The sequence below is a fragment of the Anopheles arabiensis genome, chromosome 3, assembly GCF_016920715.1.
Source record: "Anopheles arabiensis isolate DONGOLA chromosome 3, AaraD3, whole genome shotgun sequence".
NCBI lineage: Eukaryota > Metazoa > Arthropoda > Insecta > Diptera > Culicidae > Anopheles > Anopheles arabiensis.
In genome coordinates this window covers 40,617,423-40,631,304 of record NC_053518.1, presented here as the reverse complement: position 1 = coordinate 40,631,304, position 13,882 = coordinate 40,617,423, and the positions used below count along the sequence as shown (strand labels likewise).

The following is a 13,882-nucleotide window of genomic DNA, read 5'->3' as shown; positions in this document are numbered from 1 at the left end:
ATCGACGGGGAAAGACGGGTGCAGGAAAAGACCCGTCATTTGTTGTGTTGTCTGGCCAATTTTACACACTGTGCCTTCTGTCGGCTCTCATCTTGTACTTTCCGGGCATGCATAATTCATCAAACAAATGAGCAGCACCACCTTGTCAATTGGCCTGGCCTGACGACGGAACGTACCTAGGAGATTTGAAACATTTTCACTTTGTTTGCTCTCACCCAGCCTAACCTTCGTCGGATGCTCGGATGATTGGTTTGTTTAAATTCTACAAATTCTCCATCCTTTTTTTGGTTTGCTTTTCTTCTGTGAACTTTCAGGCCAGATCAGAAAACGAGGGGGGAGGGGTGGTGTACAGCAGAAGCATGAAATAACAATAACATTTCAATTCAGCCACTGCCCATCCATCACAAAATGGGTCGCTTTTTTGCCATTTCGACGAATTTGGTTAGCACATGAAGCACACATTTCTAGCAGCTTTGAATTCTTTAAGATTTTCATTCAATTCACCACAGCACAGCAACAATTCATCATGTTGTGCTGGAAGCGGGAAGAGCAGCACTGAAAAGGGAGTTTGTACAACTTCCTGGAAGCTGATTCCCTGAAGCTGTAGCAATAGTTTTGTACTAGAAGTTCAACAATTTTCCGAGATAGATCGGTTTTTCACTTGTGTACAACTGACATTTTTCGGAAGCCCGTAAGAAGCACTGGGCGCACTGTATTTTGTCCGCTCTGTTGATGGAGGGGGGATTTTCTTGCGCTGAAAAGAGAGCCATGAACCGTCCCAACTGCTTTGGTTGGTGCTGCAAAATGTTCATAAATTTCACTCGCGATGAACCAAACTGACAGTACTAGCTGCAGTTGCTACACTTTTAGGGGGTTCGAGACGACCAGTAGCAAGTAATTCGTTTCGAGGCGTGGGGATAATAGCAGACAGTAAGCGGATGTTCGCCCTGCAGCTATTGCAGGACGAGTGGCGGAGAGTTTCGTTTGCTCGTGATGCTTCAATGGAATGCAACGCAAACGTAACGGGAACTAAAGCTAAAGAAAAATAAAACATCCACCACCCTGTTCTGTTCGCATGAAACTTGGTAGAATGATCCACACTGAGAAAGGTGGAGAGAAGGTGGAAAAATGTTTCTAGTTGCATTGCACAGAAAAAAACACGCCAAAAAAGAAAATTGGCACACACAGAAAAAAGAAAAGAAAAAAATCCAACAGAACAGAAAGAAATGGCATGAAAATGGACCAAACTGTTGCCTAGAACAAATTGTTCTAACGAGATTTTAATTGAATTTGGAAAGTTGAAATGCTTTTCTCGTTTTTTTTTTCATCGCTCTCTTGCTCATGTTCTCTTGTATTTTTTTTGTTGGTTTCTTTTTCGATCTAAACGAACAAACGCGTGCTGGCGACCATTCAAAAGGCATCGCCAGGCTTTGCTTCATGCTTTATCGGTTTGACATTGCGCGGTGGGCGCAAGAACGAGGGAAGTAAAGGAAACGGGAGCTACGAAAAGATACACATTTTTCCACCCTGTCACTATTCGTTTGTGATCCTACTTTTCTGATTTTTTCCCTTTTTGCAGAAACATGGCAAGAGCAAATTCCAGTGGAAAAATGAGCAAAAAACATTGGTCATTTTCTAGATCGCTATCCGTCGTTCCAGGGCTGGCGGAAGAGTGGAACCAGTGGAAGGACGGCAGAATGTCGGTCATGGTGGCAATTCATCATTAAAACTCAACCGAACTTCCGCACCACTACGGAGAGCGGACAGGTAAATTACTTAATTTCCGTTCATTAGACGGTGTTGCAGAGCGTTTGCAATCATCTTGGGCGCTTGGGAGCCGTTCGCTTCTGCCGATTTTCAGCAGCTGCTTTGAAGATCTTTTGCAATTTGTTCAGCACACCAAAACAAACACCAAAAAAGCCAACCAGGCACAGGCAAAACACTTTCAAAGCGTTTAGCGCATTGTAGAAAAGCTGTGCGAAGCGATGCTCTGTCGGTTGACGCTTGCTAGCGTCGTTCCAATAACAAGACAAGAGGCAGAAAATAGCTTCTCGCATTCGTCGCACTACTTCCTCGCGGTATCGTTTAAAGTTATTGACCATTAAGCGTTTGTCACCACGGGGAGATTCTATCGCCCTTGGGCGCCGTGTCTTTTGTGTGAAATATTTAAACCAAATCTCGCCGATTGGTCCTTACGGCGACGATAATCGTTTGTACACCAAACTTACGGCACGGTGCGCATTACGCACTCTTTAATATCCATTAGCGCAACCCACTTGATGCTGTTGATCGGTGGGACAGGACGGGACAGGCGGCGCGTTTAAATCTGTGGCCCCATTTTACGCACATGAAATGTTCATGGAAATTTAAGCTTCAAGTACCCCATAAAAGCGCGACAAGAAATATCATTTCAGATAGAGTAAATGGGAATTATGGCTGGAGGGTGGTGCGTTCACACGCACCGCTTAATTCTGATGACTGGTTTTGCACGCGCGCTTAAAAGCGACAATCCACGTTGTGCTTTTAAGCGGGTGGAAATTAATGAGAGGAAAATATACGCCGTACCATAACGTAGCGAGACAAACAATGTGAAAAAAGGATATTTGGTGATTTGAATAGAGTGCTTTAGTAGAAGCGCTTTAGTTGCAACTATCACTGACATGGTGTTACGGATTCCAAATTACAATTAATGACCACGTGATCATTACCACCGTACTTACACACGCATAAGCAAGTGGTTCATACGCATCGGGGTAATTTTATTTTAAATTCCTGGTGCGTACGAAAGGTATTATCGAGCTTTTCTATTTGCTACATTACAATATTAGGCTTACATTCAAAGCGCAAGAGATACGAATTGATTGCAACGATCGTTCACTCGCCCATAAAACGAATCAAAGCTTTTCTCCCCTGGCGTGGTATTTATTTCGATACGACACTGATTGTGCGTTTCATTTGCGTGATTGCCGATCGCAATAGAATTGGACAATGAAACATTCATGTGGTAAAGAAGGAGAAGAAAATGGCTACAATGTTTAGCTGACGACAACTTGCGTGCATAGGAACGAAGGAATAGACAGGCATTAGCGAAAGGCGGGGCAAAATTGCCACCTATGGTAACTTCCACCGTAGCATGCATTTGAGAATGCTTTTTATGGAGCAAAACCGATCGATTGTTTGTGAAAATTTTGTATAATTTATAGATAAGATTCATTTTAACAAATATTGTTAAAGAATATGATATTAACTTGTTTTAACTTTCCATTCAATTATGGAGGTATTTAAATATTTAGCTCAAAAGGCTTTTAAATTAGGATAAATTTTGGGTTGTCTATTACTAAGTCTTAGATGTAAATTGAATTATTTGTGAAAAATAAAACATATTTTTTTAGTATGGCCATTGTGCTTCGTCTTTTCCTTCTCACCATCAAGAGAGTGACGTACATATGTATAAAAAAGAGAGACCACAGCGTCCCAACAGCCATGGAAACGCCGGGCACGGTTGATTTGATAAAGAAAATTCTTTTTCCTATCCCTGGTACCAGGGTGAACACACACCGCACATACTACATTGCATGTGGTTTGCGGCTTGTTAGAGTCTCGAGATTGAATGCGTTTTCCTACTCCCGGTGTTTTTTTGTTGCAATCTCTAATTTTGCCTACAGCAAGACACAACGTTTTTTTTGTGCTGTGCCAGTAACAACGGAGACGACACACCGGAAAACAGCGACGTCCAAGGACGAATTCAATCGGAAATGGAGCGAGTGAAATTTTTATGTGGCGATTTTTTTTTGGTCTCTGCAATTTCCATTTCCAAAACCGCAAACAATTCGGAACTGCTGCGGGGTTTTTCCCCCGTGGGATGTTCATACGCTACAATGGGTTGTGACGGCCATCGACGACCATGTATGTGTGCAGTCGCTAGCCTGTCGTTGGTCGTTTGTCCTTGGCATAAATATCGAATTAATTCCCGGACGAAACATTCTTCCATTCATTGTGTTTTTTGTTTGGTTCTGATGGTCTCAACGGTTTTGCAGAACATTCGTGGGCAATGTGTCACCCGATGTGTGTTGGAGTGGATTGATTTGTTTTTCTATTTCGACAGGACAGAAAATCTACCAGCTAGCTGTCTATATAAGGTTTTTTTTTCTGTTCGTTTCGGTAGCTTGGTGCACATGGTACAGTAGACTCATCGCCCGCCGCCAAGACGGGCGCTAAGGTAAGCGCCACAACAAATATGACAGTGTGCCTGCTATTCGCGTGTCTGCAAAGGAATTTCCCATCAGGTTTTGGCGTGGAATGTGTCTGTGTGTGTTTGTATGTTTTTTGCTTTTGACAATTCGCGATGGCAGCACACAAAAACCCAGTGGCCATGACGAATGTAACCGTACCTTTCAAAGCATTCGAACGTGAACGTTGGCAAGGTAGTGGTACCACGCTCGGTGGGATTCAATTTTGAGTAGCAGATAATTGAATTTTCAAGTCCAACACGCGCCATACGTCGTTCGATGGAATATGCAAAAACGATTTGCGTGGTGGAAGTGGTCTTTCTTTTGCAAACATCTTCTTACGAGGATCGTGCAGTTTTATTTTTCCAATTCCAATTTGTGTATGCCCAGTGCACCACCGTTTGAATGCCAGTCTTTCACACTTTCGATCCGGTGAATGCAATTTCCTCCTCAGTAGCTCTTTTTCCTGTCACTCGCGCTATCCGTACGGCTTGAGGCACCGCAGTGCTATGCCAGAGTGTTAAAATTCTTAGTGAAAATAAAGTCACCAAAGCCTTGGCAGTGCCAGTTCAGAGATTGATAGAGCTGCTGGTGCAACCTTTGATTGGGTAAGCTTCACGAAAAAGGGGATGTGTATGTGTGTGGTCTTTCTCAGGAAGGTTTTTTTTTCTTCACCATCATACAATTTTACGCCTTTCTTCCAAGTGTCACGATGACATGGGTGAAGGGCAAATAATATTTTGCACGGCTGCGAAACACATTTCAATCACGGTAATGTCACTGGTACGAAGATGTCCGGAGTTTTCATAACGCATGACGGTTACCTAGTGCTATTACAGATGTTGAGATGATTTAATTTCGACAAGTTTTAAATATTTTAAATAAATTTTACAATTATTTTGATAATAGAGTCTACCATAAGGCAACATAAAAAAACTAATTTGAATGAGCGCAACCGGTACAGTTGTCAACTCGTACAACTTAACAACATGCCTGTCATGGGTTTAAGCCCCGAATGGGACCGTGCACCCATACGGACTTATTATTCTGCTATGGTAATGAATAAGTCTCTGGAAGCGAAGCCCACTAGTGGTATAGGCAGGCCTTGACCGACTACGGTTGTGCCAAAGAAGAAGAAGAAGAATTTGAATAAAGTTACATTGTTCAATATTTTTCCAGTTCTTAACTAAGACAGTAGCCTGTTAAAAATTAGTATTCGTTGGTTGGTTTTGATCGAAATTTTCGAAAAAAAAAATCTATAACAATTAGTTACGAAAAAAAAAGTGAGTTCTGCATAATTCAATAGTTCGGAAAATTTTCACATTTCAGCATGGAAAACCTATGGACTTTATATTATTTTTACTCTCCATTTACCAAAGTTGCTGCAATGCCTGCAACATGTTTCCTAAACCTACGTCGTAGAAAAGATTACGGGAGTGCTAGAGTTAAAGAGAATTTTTATCCTCAAATCGGTCTCATACCAAACGTACTGTTATCCCCGTGAGCCATGTTTGATTGGCCCAAAGTTAACAATTCCACAACAGGAGAAAGGCACAGACATTCAAGCCTTCTCGGAATGGAATGGTTAAACATTGTGCACTCTCAACAGGAATCTTCCAAGTGTACCAGCGTTCTAGTCACCTAAAGGACTAAAACACCAACAGCAAGACAAAAGAAGAAGAAAAAAAAACACAAATTTTAAACAACCGAAATGTGTTTGAACGCCTACGTAGGGTGTATGTTTGGCAAGGAGAAGAAGCAATTGCCTTTTGCTGGATATCCAAACAGGTCACAAAATGCCAGGGAAGCAAGAGCCAAGGGGTGGTGAGCTCGATTCCTGGTACACGCATTGCTGAACGATTTCAGCTCGGCAGGATCTCCCCGGCGGCTGGTTCTTCCAGTGCGTTATACACCCAATTAAAACAACACAAACTACTGCACAGGGGTGGGGTAAAGAATTTGCAACAACATTCGGCGTGGAACGAATTTCGATGAAAGCGCTGCGGGAACACGCGGAGAGCAAATAAAATTTAATTAATCCAATGTGTCCGCCCTACAATACCGCAGGCAGGTGTTGCTTTCCCATGCGTGACAGCAGGCGGACACAGGAGTATTTGCAGGCAGCAAAAAGAGTTTCTCTTACTGATAAACGTGTGTGGATGTGATGTTTGAGACGAAAAAGGGGAGAGTTTTTGGTATCTGTAATAAGCTAAAAAAAATACATATTGCCTTTAGCAGAGCATTAAACGACGACAGCTTAGCTGCATTAAGCTAGACAAAGAGGATTAGCGGACATTAACCCAGCACAGAAGAACTCCATTTATATTGATTAGGAATTTTCAGAATTGTTCCCAAATCCAACACATCTATTTCGATCAAGCAAATATAGTACAAAAACAACGAAAAGGGTTAGTAGAACGAAGAGCGATTATACAGGAAACCACCACCAAAAACCCACGAAACGTCAAAGCCACGATATATCGCTGTCGGCGCAGTAAACCGATTGGCACAGATCACAGGTCGCACGAAGCGCTGCCACGGTAGTAGGTGTTACCCGTGCGATAAGGACTCCATCGCAGAGCGGGAGGACGATTTACGCCAACTGTCAGCTCGATTAACATGCTACCAGCACCCACCCTTTTGCGCTAGGCAAGCGGTTCTACGAAAGCAGTTAGGTAATACTGAATGAAACAGTGTGTGTGTGTGTGTGGAGATATTGAAGGTTATTGTAGGTTTGGGAAAGTTCGATTGTCTACCACACTTTGATGGATGGATTAGTGTTTGCTCGTGCTTGTAGATAGGGAGCGCACCTAGAGAGCGCACTTTACGTGCCCTCCGGGTGTATCGATTGCATAAGCTCAGGCGCAAGAGCTTGCTTCTTAACTGCCTACCACCACCATTTAAACGGTATCGTACACGCACAAACCAACAGCGAAAGCGACCACCCAGGGTTCACCCAGCAACCAACCCATCACCGTCACCAGAATTAGGTAGGTGGAAAGTAAAACAACCTGCATGATCGGGAACGGGACGGCCAGCTCCTCGTCCATCGTGCGCTCGTAGACCTGCTGCGGGAAGCTCGGTGGCATATCGTTCACGTCCTTTACGTTGATCACAATGATCGTTTCGTTCTCGTTCAGGCTGTCGGAGGCGACCAGCGTCAAATAGTACTAGGGAAGGGGAAGAATATGACACGGGGAGAGAAGGGACCCCAGGTTGCAATTAGTTAACGGTTTGTTGCACGTTTCGCACCGTGTAGGAAGCTTTTTTTCCCCTCTGCTGCTCTGTTTCCTCTGCCTACTCGTCGGCTTAAATTTTGCGTGATCCGATTAAGCTCCTTTGGCCCGTTAGAGAAGGTTTGTGAATTGAACGTAAACGAATGCCGGGGGGGAGGGGGGATACTGTTGTTCGTGCAATCGAATAGTTGAAGCAACCTCTCGCTTACCGGACGACGACCGAAGGGCCGCTTCAAAGCGCGCGCATACATTATTCAACAAGTTGTAAGCCGATCGGTCGGCCCACCGTTTACCGAAATCGCAGAAAACCGTACCGCGTACACAGCTCACAACAGGGTCATGGGTAAAATGGTCGCAATTTACAGTCCCATTTACCTTCCCTCCCGATGTAACAGGATGTGAAGATTTCAAGCAAGACACAGAACCGCAATGGTGAAATATTTACGATTACTTTTTGTTTGATTTGGCGGTGGGAAAACGACCAGTGCCCGAGCGGTTTGCTGTTGGTTCTGCATAGAGAAAGACTATTGGGGATCCGACGGACCGCACACTATCGCACACATCCGGCGTGGAGTGACGGTTCATAAATCGGTGCTCCCTTGGCTGAGGGAAAACGTTGGACAGCCCGTGCAATGGCAAACCGGTTGTCGTGATAGTTGCGCGAAACTGCAGTGGGCACGCGAGTGAAAACCAGAGGGAAACCACGAAGCCCAGATCGACCGGATCCGCAATCTTCCTCCGGTTAGCGTCCTCGAACGGTAGCAAAACCGCAGTCTGTGGCATTACATTGCGTGGGGCTCGAAGAGGAGAAGCATTTTGTTCGGCCCGTTCGCCCCGGGGACCTGTCTGTCAATGAGTTATGGAAAATAAATGAATTATCAATTTTATAGCCCATTTAGAATTGCCGCAGGCCACCAGCGCAGGTAGCGCCGCGCGCGTTGGTAGCCAGGTTCATCGACCAAAATTTTCCCAACCGCATGCCACAGTGCATGGTTAGACAAGGGGTGGGAACCCCAATGTTATGCCGATGGAAATTAGGTGATAAAATTTAATCAGTTGTAAATCTGATTTCGAACATTAGCGAAACATATGGTGCGCGAGAGGTCGGTTCCGCACGTCCGCAGCTTGTACCAGCTGCCGACGTGATGGGGCTGAGACAAGGCGACGGGAAGGGATTGGATAATCGCATTATGCGCGATGTTTTGAATATATGTGGGAGGGGGGAATTGGTGGTAACGCATCCGTTGTTTCGGGCGACGTTTGCTGTGACCTTTCGAAACAGGAGCTCTGTGTGAGTGGCATTTTGTGAAATGTATACCTGTAATCTAGGAGAAAGCATTAATTATCCTATCGATTGATGGGACGGCCGCCGGCAGCGTTGTTTTCGGGGCGGCATTTTGGGCAAACATTGTTCAAATAACGAATTTGAATATTAAACCGTGGAGTAAACATGGATGAAAGACGCGAATATGACAATGGTTCCAGGTGAGCTTCAGCTTTAGTGTTGGCCTGTATCCAAAGTTTAAAGCACGCGTCATAAAATTGTGAAATTGTTTCAATATAGAAAGGAAAATTACAAGTCTCTGACTTGAACAATAGCTGTAAGAAACATTGGATTATAATTTAAGGTCATATATCTAACGATTGGCATTAACAGTAAGGGAAATCTGTTAGCTAACCATGCCGTACTGGGAGGAATAACAATATATGCATGCAAGATGTGTTCTTTTTAAACCTAAAAGCAACTGAACTCAAAGGACATACGACATTGGAAGTAATCGGATAAATGTATGACAACTTCATAAAGTGACAAACACGAGGTAAACGAACTTAAAATGCTGTGTCGAAGGTAAAAGGTGAAAAGGAGGTGGATGCACAGAACAAATACGAAAAAAAAGGGAAGGATCGAAGGATTTGAGCGAAATTGCATGTTCGACCTGCAGCACACGCTTCGGAAGGTTCCGATCGTCCTCCTCGGTAATCTGCGTCCGGTACGTTGGCCGCTCGAAAACGGGCGGATTATCGTTGACGTCCTTCACGTGAATCACGACGGTGGTGTAGTTCTCCTTCAGGTTATCCGATGCTGCGAGACGAAGTTCGTACTGAATGCGTGCGGAGGAGTTAGGGAAGAGACAGAACGGATTAATGGATAAGAGAGAAAGAGAGCGAGAGAGAGAATGCACGATAACAATATAAACCACACCAGACCTGTTTGGGCCGGCTGGGTTTCGGGGTGGGAATATACGCTGGTGAGCCATTCGGAATCCATCAACCTTCAGGCGTGGTTGTTCGTGCCGCTATGGTAACGCGACATAAATCCTCGGGATATTTAAGCAACTCCAACTCGAACCGTGTAGCTCACCCATAGGACGGAGGCTGGAGTGTACAGGAAAATGGACGGTATTCGTTTTCGGAAAAGCCATTGACCACTGGCTGTGTGTGTTAAGCTAATGTCACGTCCCTTTCTCCCGGCGCAGTTGAATAGTTCAATCAATATGGATTTAGCTTTTAGCACAATCGGGTCCATAAGAAGGGCACCCGCTTCCCCATAAACTATAGCCATAAAACGTTTAGTTGTTGGGATGAAGGAAACAAAAAAAAATCTGGAACACAGCTAACTTAGTTCTCCAAATCGAATTTCTCCACTGGGGGTTGCCCATTCGATCACCATATGGTGCGGTTGTTTTAGTGTCAACTCATAGCGGGAAATCGTCCATTTGGCAGGACAAAGATTGTGCATTACTCTCGATTTAGCGTACGGCCACAGTACGGGCGCCTTGAGGGTGGCTCCATACAGCTACACATGAGAAGGCCTTACTCAGAGGGGCGTCCACACATAGCCGTGTGATGGGAAAAAGGCATTAAATTTTCAATTCGACTCCTTACAGCTCGTTTTAATATGACATAAATTTTCCACATCACTGTTGCGATTAATCACACCCCGCTGGTGCTGCTGCTGCATCGAACATGCGAATGCAAAAAGGATGCGCAAAAACGATAATATTTCGGATCGTTTTTGGACCTGTTATTGAGTCTGTAGATTATATATTTATGCGACACACTAGAAATCCCGCTTTGTCCGGTTTTTTTTTCATCAAAAACGAGCTGTTTTTTGCGTGGTTGTAATTTTTCCATTTGACCCCCGTCTTTTTCCATTCACATCTTTCTCGTGCAATGTCCGCCCGTTCAAGCGGCGTTCAACATCGCTTCCGTACCGGAAGGCACGTAAAAATAATAAATCTGTCCATTTGATTTTGCGCTGCGTCGTGTCGTTTTTCCTTGTGTGCAATTTTTCTTCGTTCCCCCCTCGATCCCTCACGCGAATGTGTGATGATATAAGGCTGCAGCGCTGCCATTGCGTGTGTGCGTACGTACGTACGGAGACCTGTCTGTGGTGATAGTAGAGGTGCGATAAAGTAAATCGATGCACTTTGGTACGTGCACAAAGCAGTACCGCAAAAGCAGCAGATCGGAAGGAAAAACCAAACAACCGAGCGCATAAACAAATAGAAACGAGCGCACACATACACTCACTGGTACCCACTTGTACGCGTCAGAGCAATGCGAGAGCATGAAAGCATACAGTTATCCACATAAACTGTAGCAATAAAATGTCGAATAAAAATAATGCCATGTCTGGGGAGTTTCCCTGTCATACCGTCGCGTTTCACCGTCGCGTCTCCCACATTCAACGAGATGGGAGAAACGTTCAACGTCGCTGCCGGGAGCTATTTTTATGTTGTTTTTTGCGCTCCCTATTATGTAGATGTGAGGCAAAACAATGTGTCTCCATGTGTAAAACGAGCTCCGGACGTTTTTCATATATACTTACTCGTTTCCTCGTCTCGTAGTCCAGGGCGCCGGCGACGTAGATAGCGCCCGTCATGTTCTTGACGGCGAAGGCACCGCCTATGTTACCGCTCGTGATCTCGTATCGAATACGCGACGCTGTTGAGAAGAGAAAGAGGAGTGTTTGGAAACGGTTTAGTGTAAGCATGCAGCTCAACACAAGAGGTAGGATAGTTTAGTGGTGTGTTTATGTGTTTAGTATGTTCTAAGGTGATGATGTTGGTGTCTTTAGTTTAACACTACTATTGGGATCGTTCAATCGGTACCCGTTTAAGGTCTGTTATCGGGTGGTGCGCTCACTGGGTCTTTATAACACTATCACGTAGTTCTTGCTGTGTCGTCTCTTCTGGTGCGTATCTCACTAGAGTATGGTGCTTCATGTCTGACGAAAGGAAATCTTTCACGGTGTCAGAAGAAGCTTCAAAAAAACTTGAAGATCTTTCGTGTTCAGACATTTACAATATAACTCTATGGAAACTTCTCCAAAGAGACAATGAATCTAACAAGATCAAAAAGAGAAATATCTTTCTTGCGAGCGTTCTGAGGGCTCTGGGGTGCAAAATTTAATCCATAAAAATGCTTTACAACACGCAAAAATTTAAAACGGATATTGTGACGACACACTGTTTGGAGACAATCAAAGATTTAGCTAAGGAAAACGCTGGCACAAGAAACATAGCGAGCAAAGGTAGATGTTTGTAAAGACGAACCATAAGTTGGAGCTTACACAAATCTGTGTCTACCTCGTTACGGTGATACTTTAAACAACAAGCTAACGTCAGACATCCCCGGGACGTTGTTCAAGACACATAACTTGGAGGGTGAATCGGAAAACGGTTCAGCTTGCCTACGTTGACACTTTACCTCCGATTGGATGCTGTACATCAAAGGAAAACAAATACAGCTACAGATCGCTCTTTGGAACCACGTTCCAAACCATGCGTGTTCCATTTGGTCGGTTACAGAGAAGCTGTCCAATGACCGGGAATGGGTGAAAAGCAGTACCTACTATGAAGGTTTCCCCCTCTCGCTCTAGAACTCTGTCTCGACAAGACGATGCAAATAATACACAAAGCAAAAGCCGAAACCTTTACACCTTGTCACCTGCCTCCCAACGGTAGCACAGCAGCACCATAACTGTTCGGTGGATTAAAGTGTCAAAGTACGTTACGATTAAAGCTGACAGCAGCCCACAACACCGTCAGCTTGAGGTTTACCGGAAGCGTGTTGAGGATGGATTTACTTCCGCCCAGTTCATAGCAGTCTCGGTAGAAGGTAAATTCTCGGTAAAAAGTAAATGGGCGGATGGGGTACTCAATTTAACGATCAGAGATCGGATGCAAAGTGTTCCAATTTGGAAAGTTCGCCCGTTCCGAGAACAAACCCCGTGAAGCGCAACTAGCAACCCGTGTGTGTGCGTGCGTGTGTGTGCGTTTGTAACAAGGAACGAACGCTCCGTTTGATCCATGTTTGCCAGCCACAAAATAACCTGCCAAAAAGTTGGTCGATCCTATCAAGAGCATGTGTTATTTTTCAATTTCAATAGAAACACAGTACGCATATGTACGAGTGATTGGTTGTACAGCATAGGTAAAACAGGTTTTTTGTTGTTATTCATTTAAAAACTAAAAAGAATGAATAAATGGGAAAAAATACTCCTGTATATAAATGCTGCGGCAAATATTTGATTCTACCGACACATCGAAAAAACGGAACCAAACATAGAAAAGCTCCTATTTATTTTGCTCAAAACTGAATTGCCCTTTTGCCTTGCGAACGAATAACGAACAAAAATATACTGTCTCCAATTTTTCGTACGATAGACAAAAAACACACACACACAAAACATAAATATAGCTAGCAGCACCACAAACTTAACCCCTGCCGGGGTAAAAGGGCACCATGAAAAATGCACACACCGTACGCAGCAAAACACATATGCACACAGCGACAACCAGAGTGGCGGAGGGACCGCCTGGTCCCTTGCTGCCGGAAATGAAAATTACTGTTACGGTGCATATACAAAGATAAAAGGGCTAAAACAAATTTGGAGATAATGCTAACCAAATACGAAATGCCATGTCTGTTGTTTATTTCCGCCGTTTTTAATCACATTCAAACTGTGTTTTTCGTTGTGTATGTGTGGTTGTACGGTCAAAAAGTCAAGCCTGGAAGCAAAAACGGGGGCTTGCGTTGGTACAGTACCAGAGCAGTGGACTTGAAAAATTTGAACACACCACCACAAGCATTGGGCTTACGGGCGAGGTTTTTCAGTGGAAAAAAGGGCGACGGATAAATGAACACGAGAAGTATGAACTTTCGCATATCGCAGACTCGACTTCTCGGTTGGGCTACTATTATTATCTTTGTGTGTGCATGTGTGTGTGTGTGTCTGTGAAAAGGAATACTTTTGAAGGGCGAGCTACATACAGAGAGGAAATGCATAATGCCACTTCACAAAAGCGCTCACGCCTTTGAAGATGTCGGTTTTGGGGCTCCGGCGGTAAAACTATCATAATCAATTTATGACTGGAGAACACCAAACTGCAAACGGCTACCATTACCCTC

The 13,882-nt window shown here is 44.2% G+C and overlaps 1 protein-coding gene across 18 annotated transcripts in view; it reads right to left on the bottom strand.

Moving 5' to 3' along the window:
- LOC120904608 (neural-cadherin) overlaps window positions 1-13,882 on the bottom strand; it is a 251,518-nt gene that overhangs the window by 45,134 nt on the left and 192,502 nt on the right. For 12 of the 18 annotated variants that reach the window (XM_040314722.1, XM_040314721.1, XM_040314718.1 and 9 more), the window contains 2 exons: window positions 11,298-11,413; window positions 9,403-9,567 (listed from right to left, as the gene is read on the bottom strand). In XM_040314722.1, the coding sequence (XP_040170656.1) occupies window positions 9,403-9,567; window positions 11,298-11,413 (281 nt within the window). Of the gene's footprint in view, window positions 1-7,240; window positions 7,400-9,402; window positions 9,568-11,297; window positions 11,414-13,882 lie in introns of all 18 variants that reach the window. The other 6 variants (XM_040314724.1, XM_040314726.1, XM_040314732.1 and 3 more) reach the window with 1 other exon arrangement.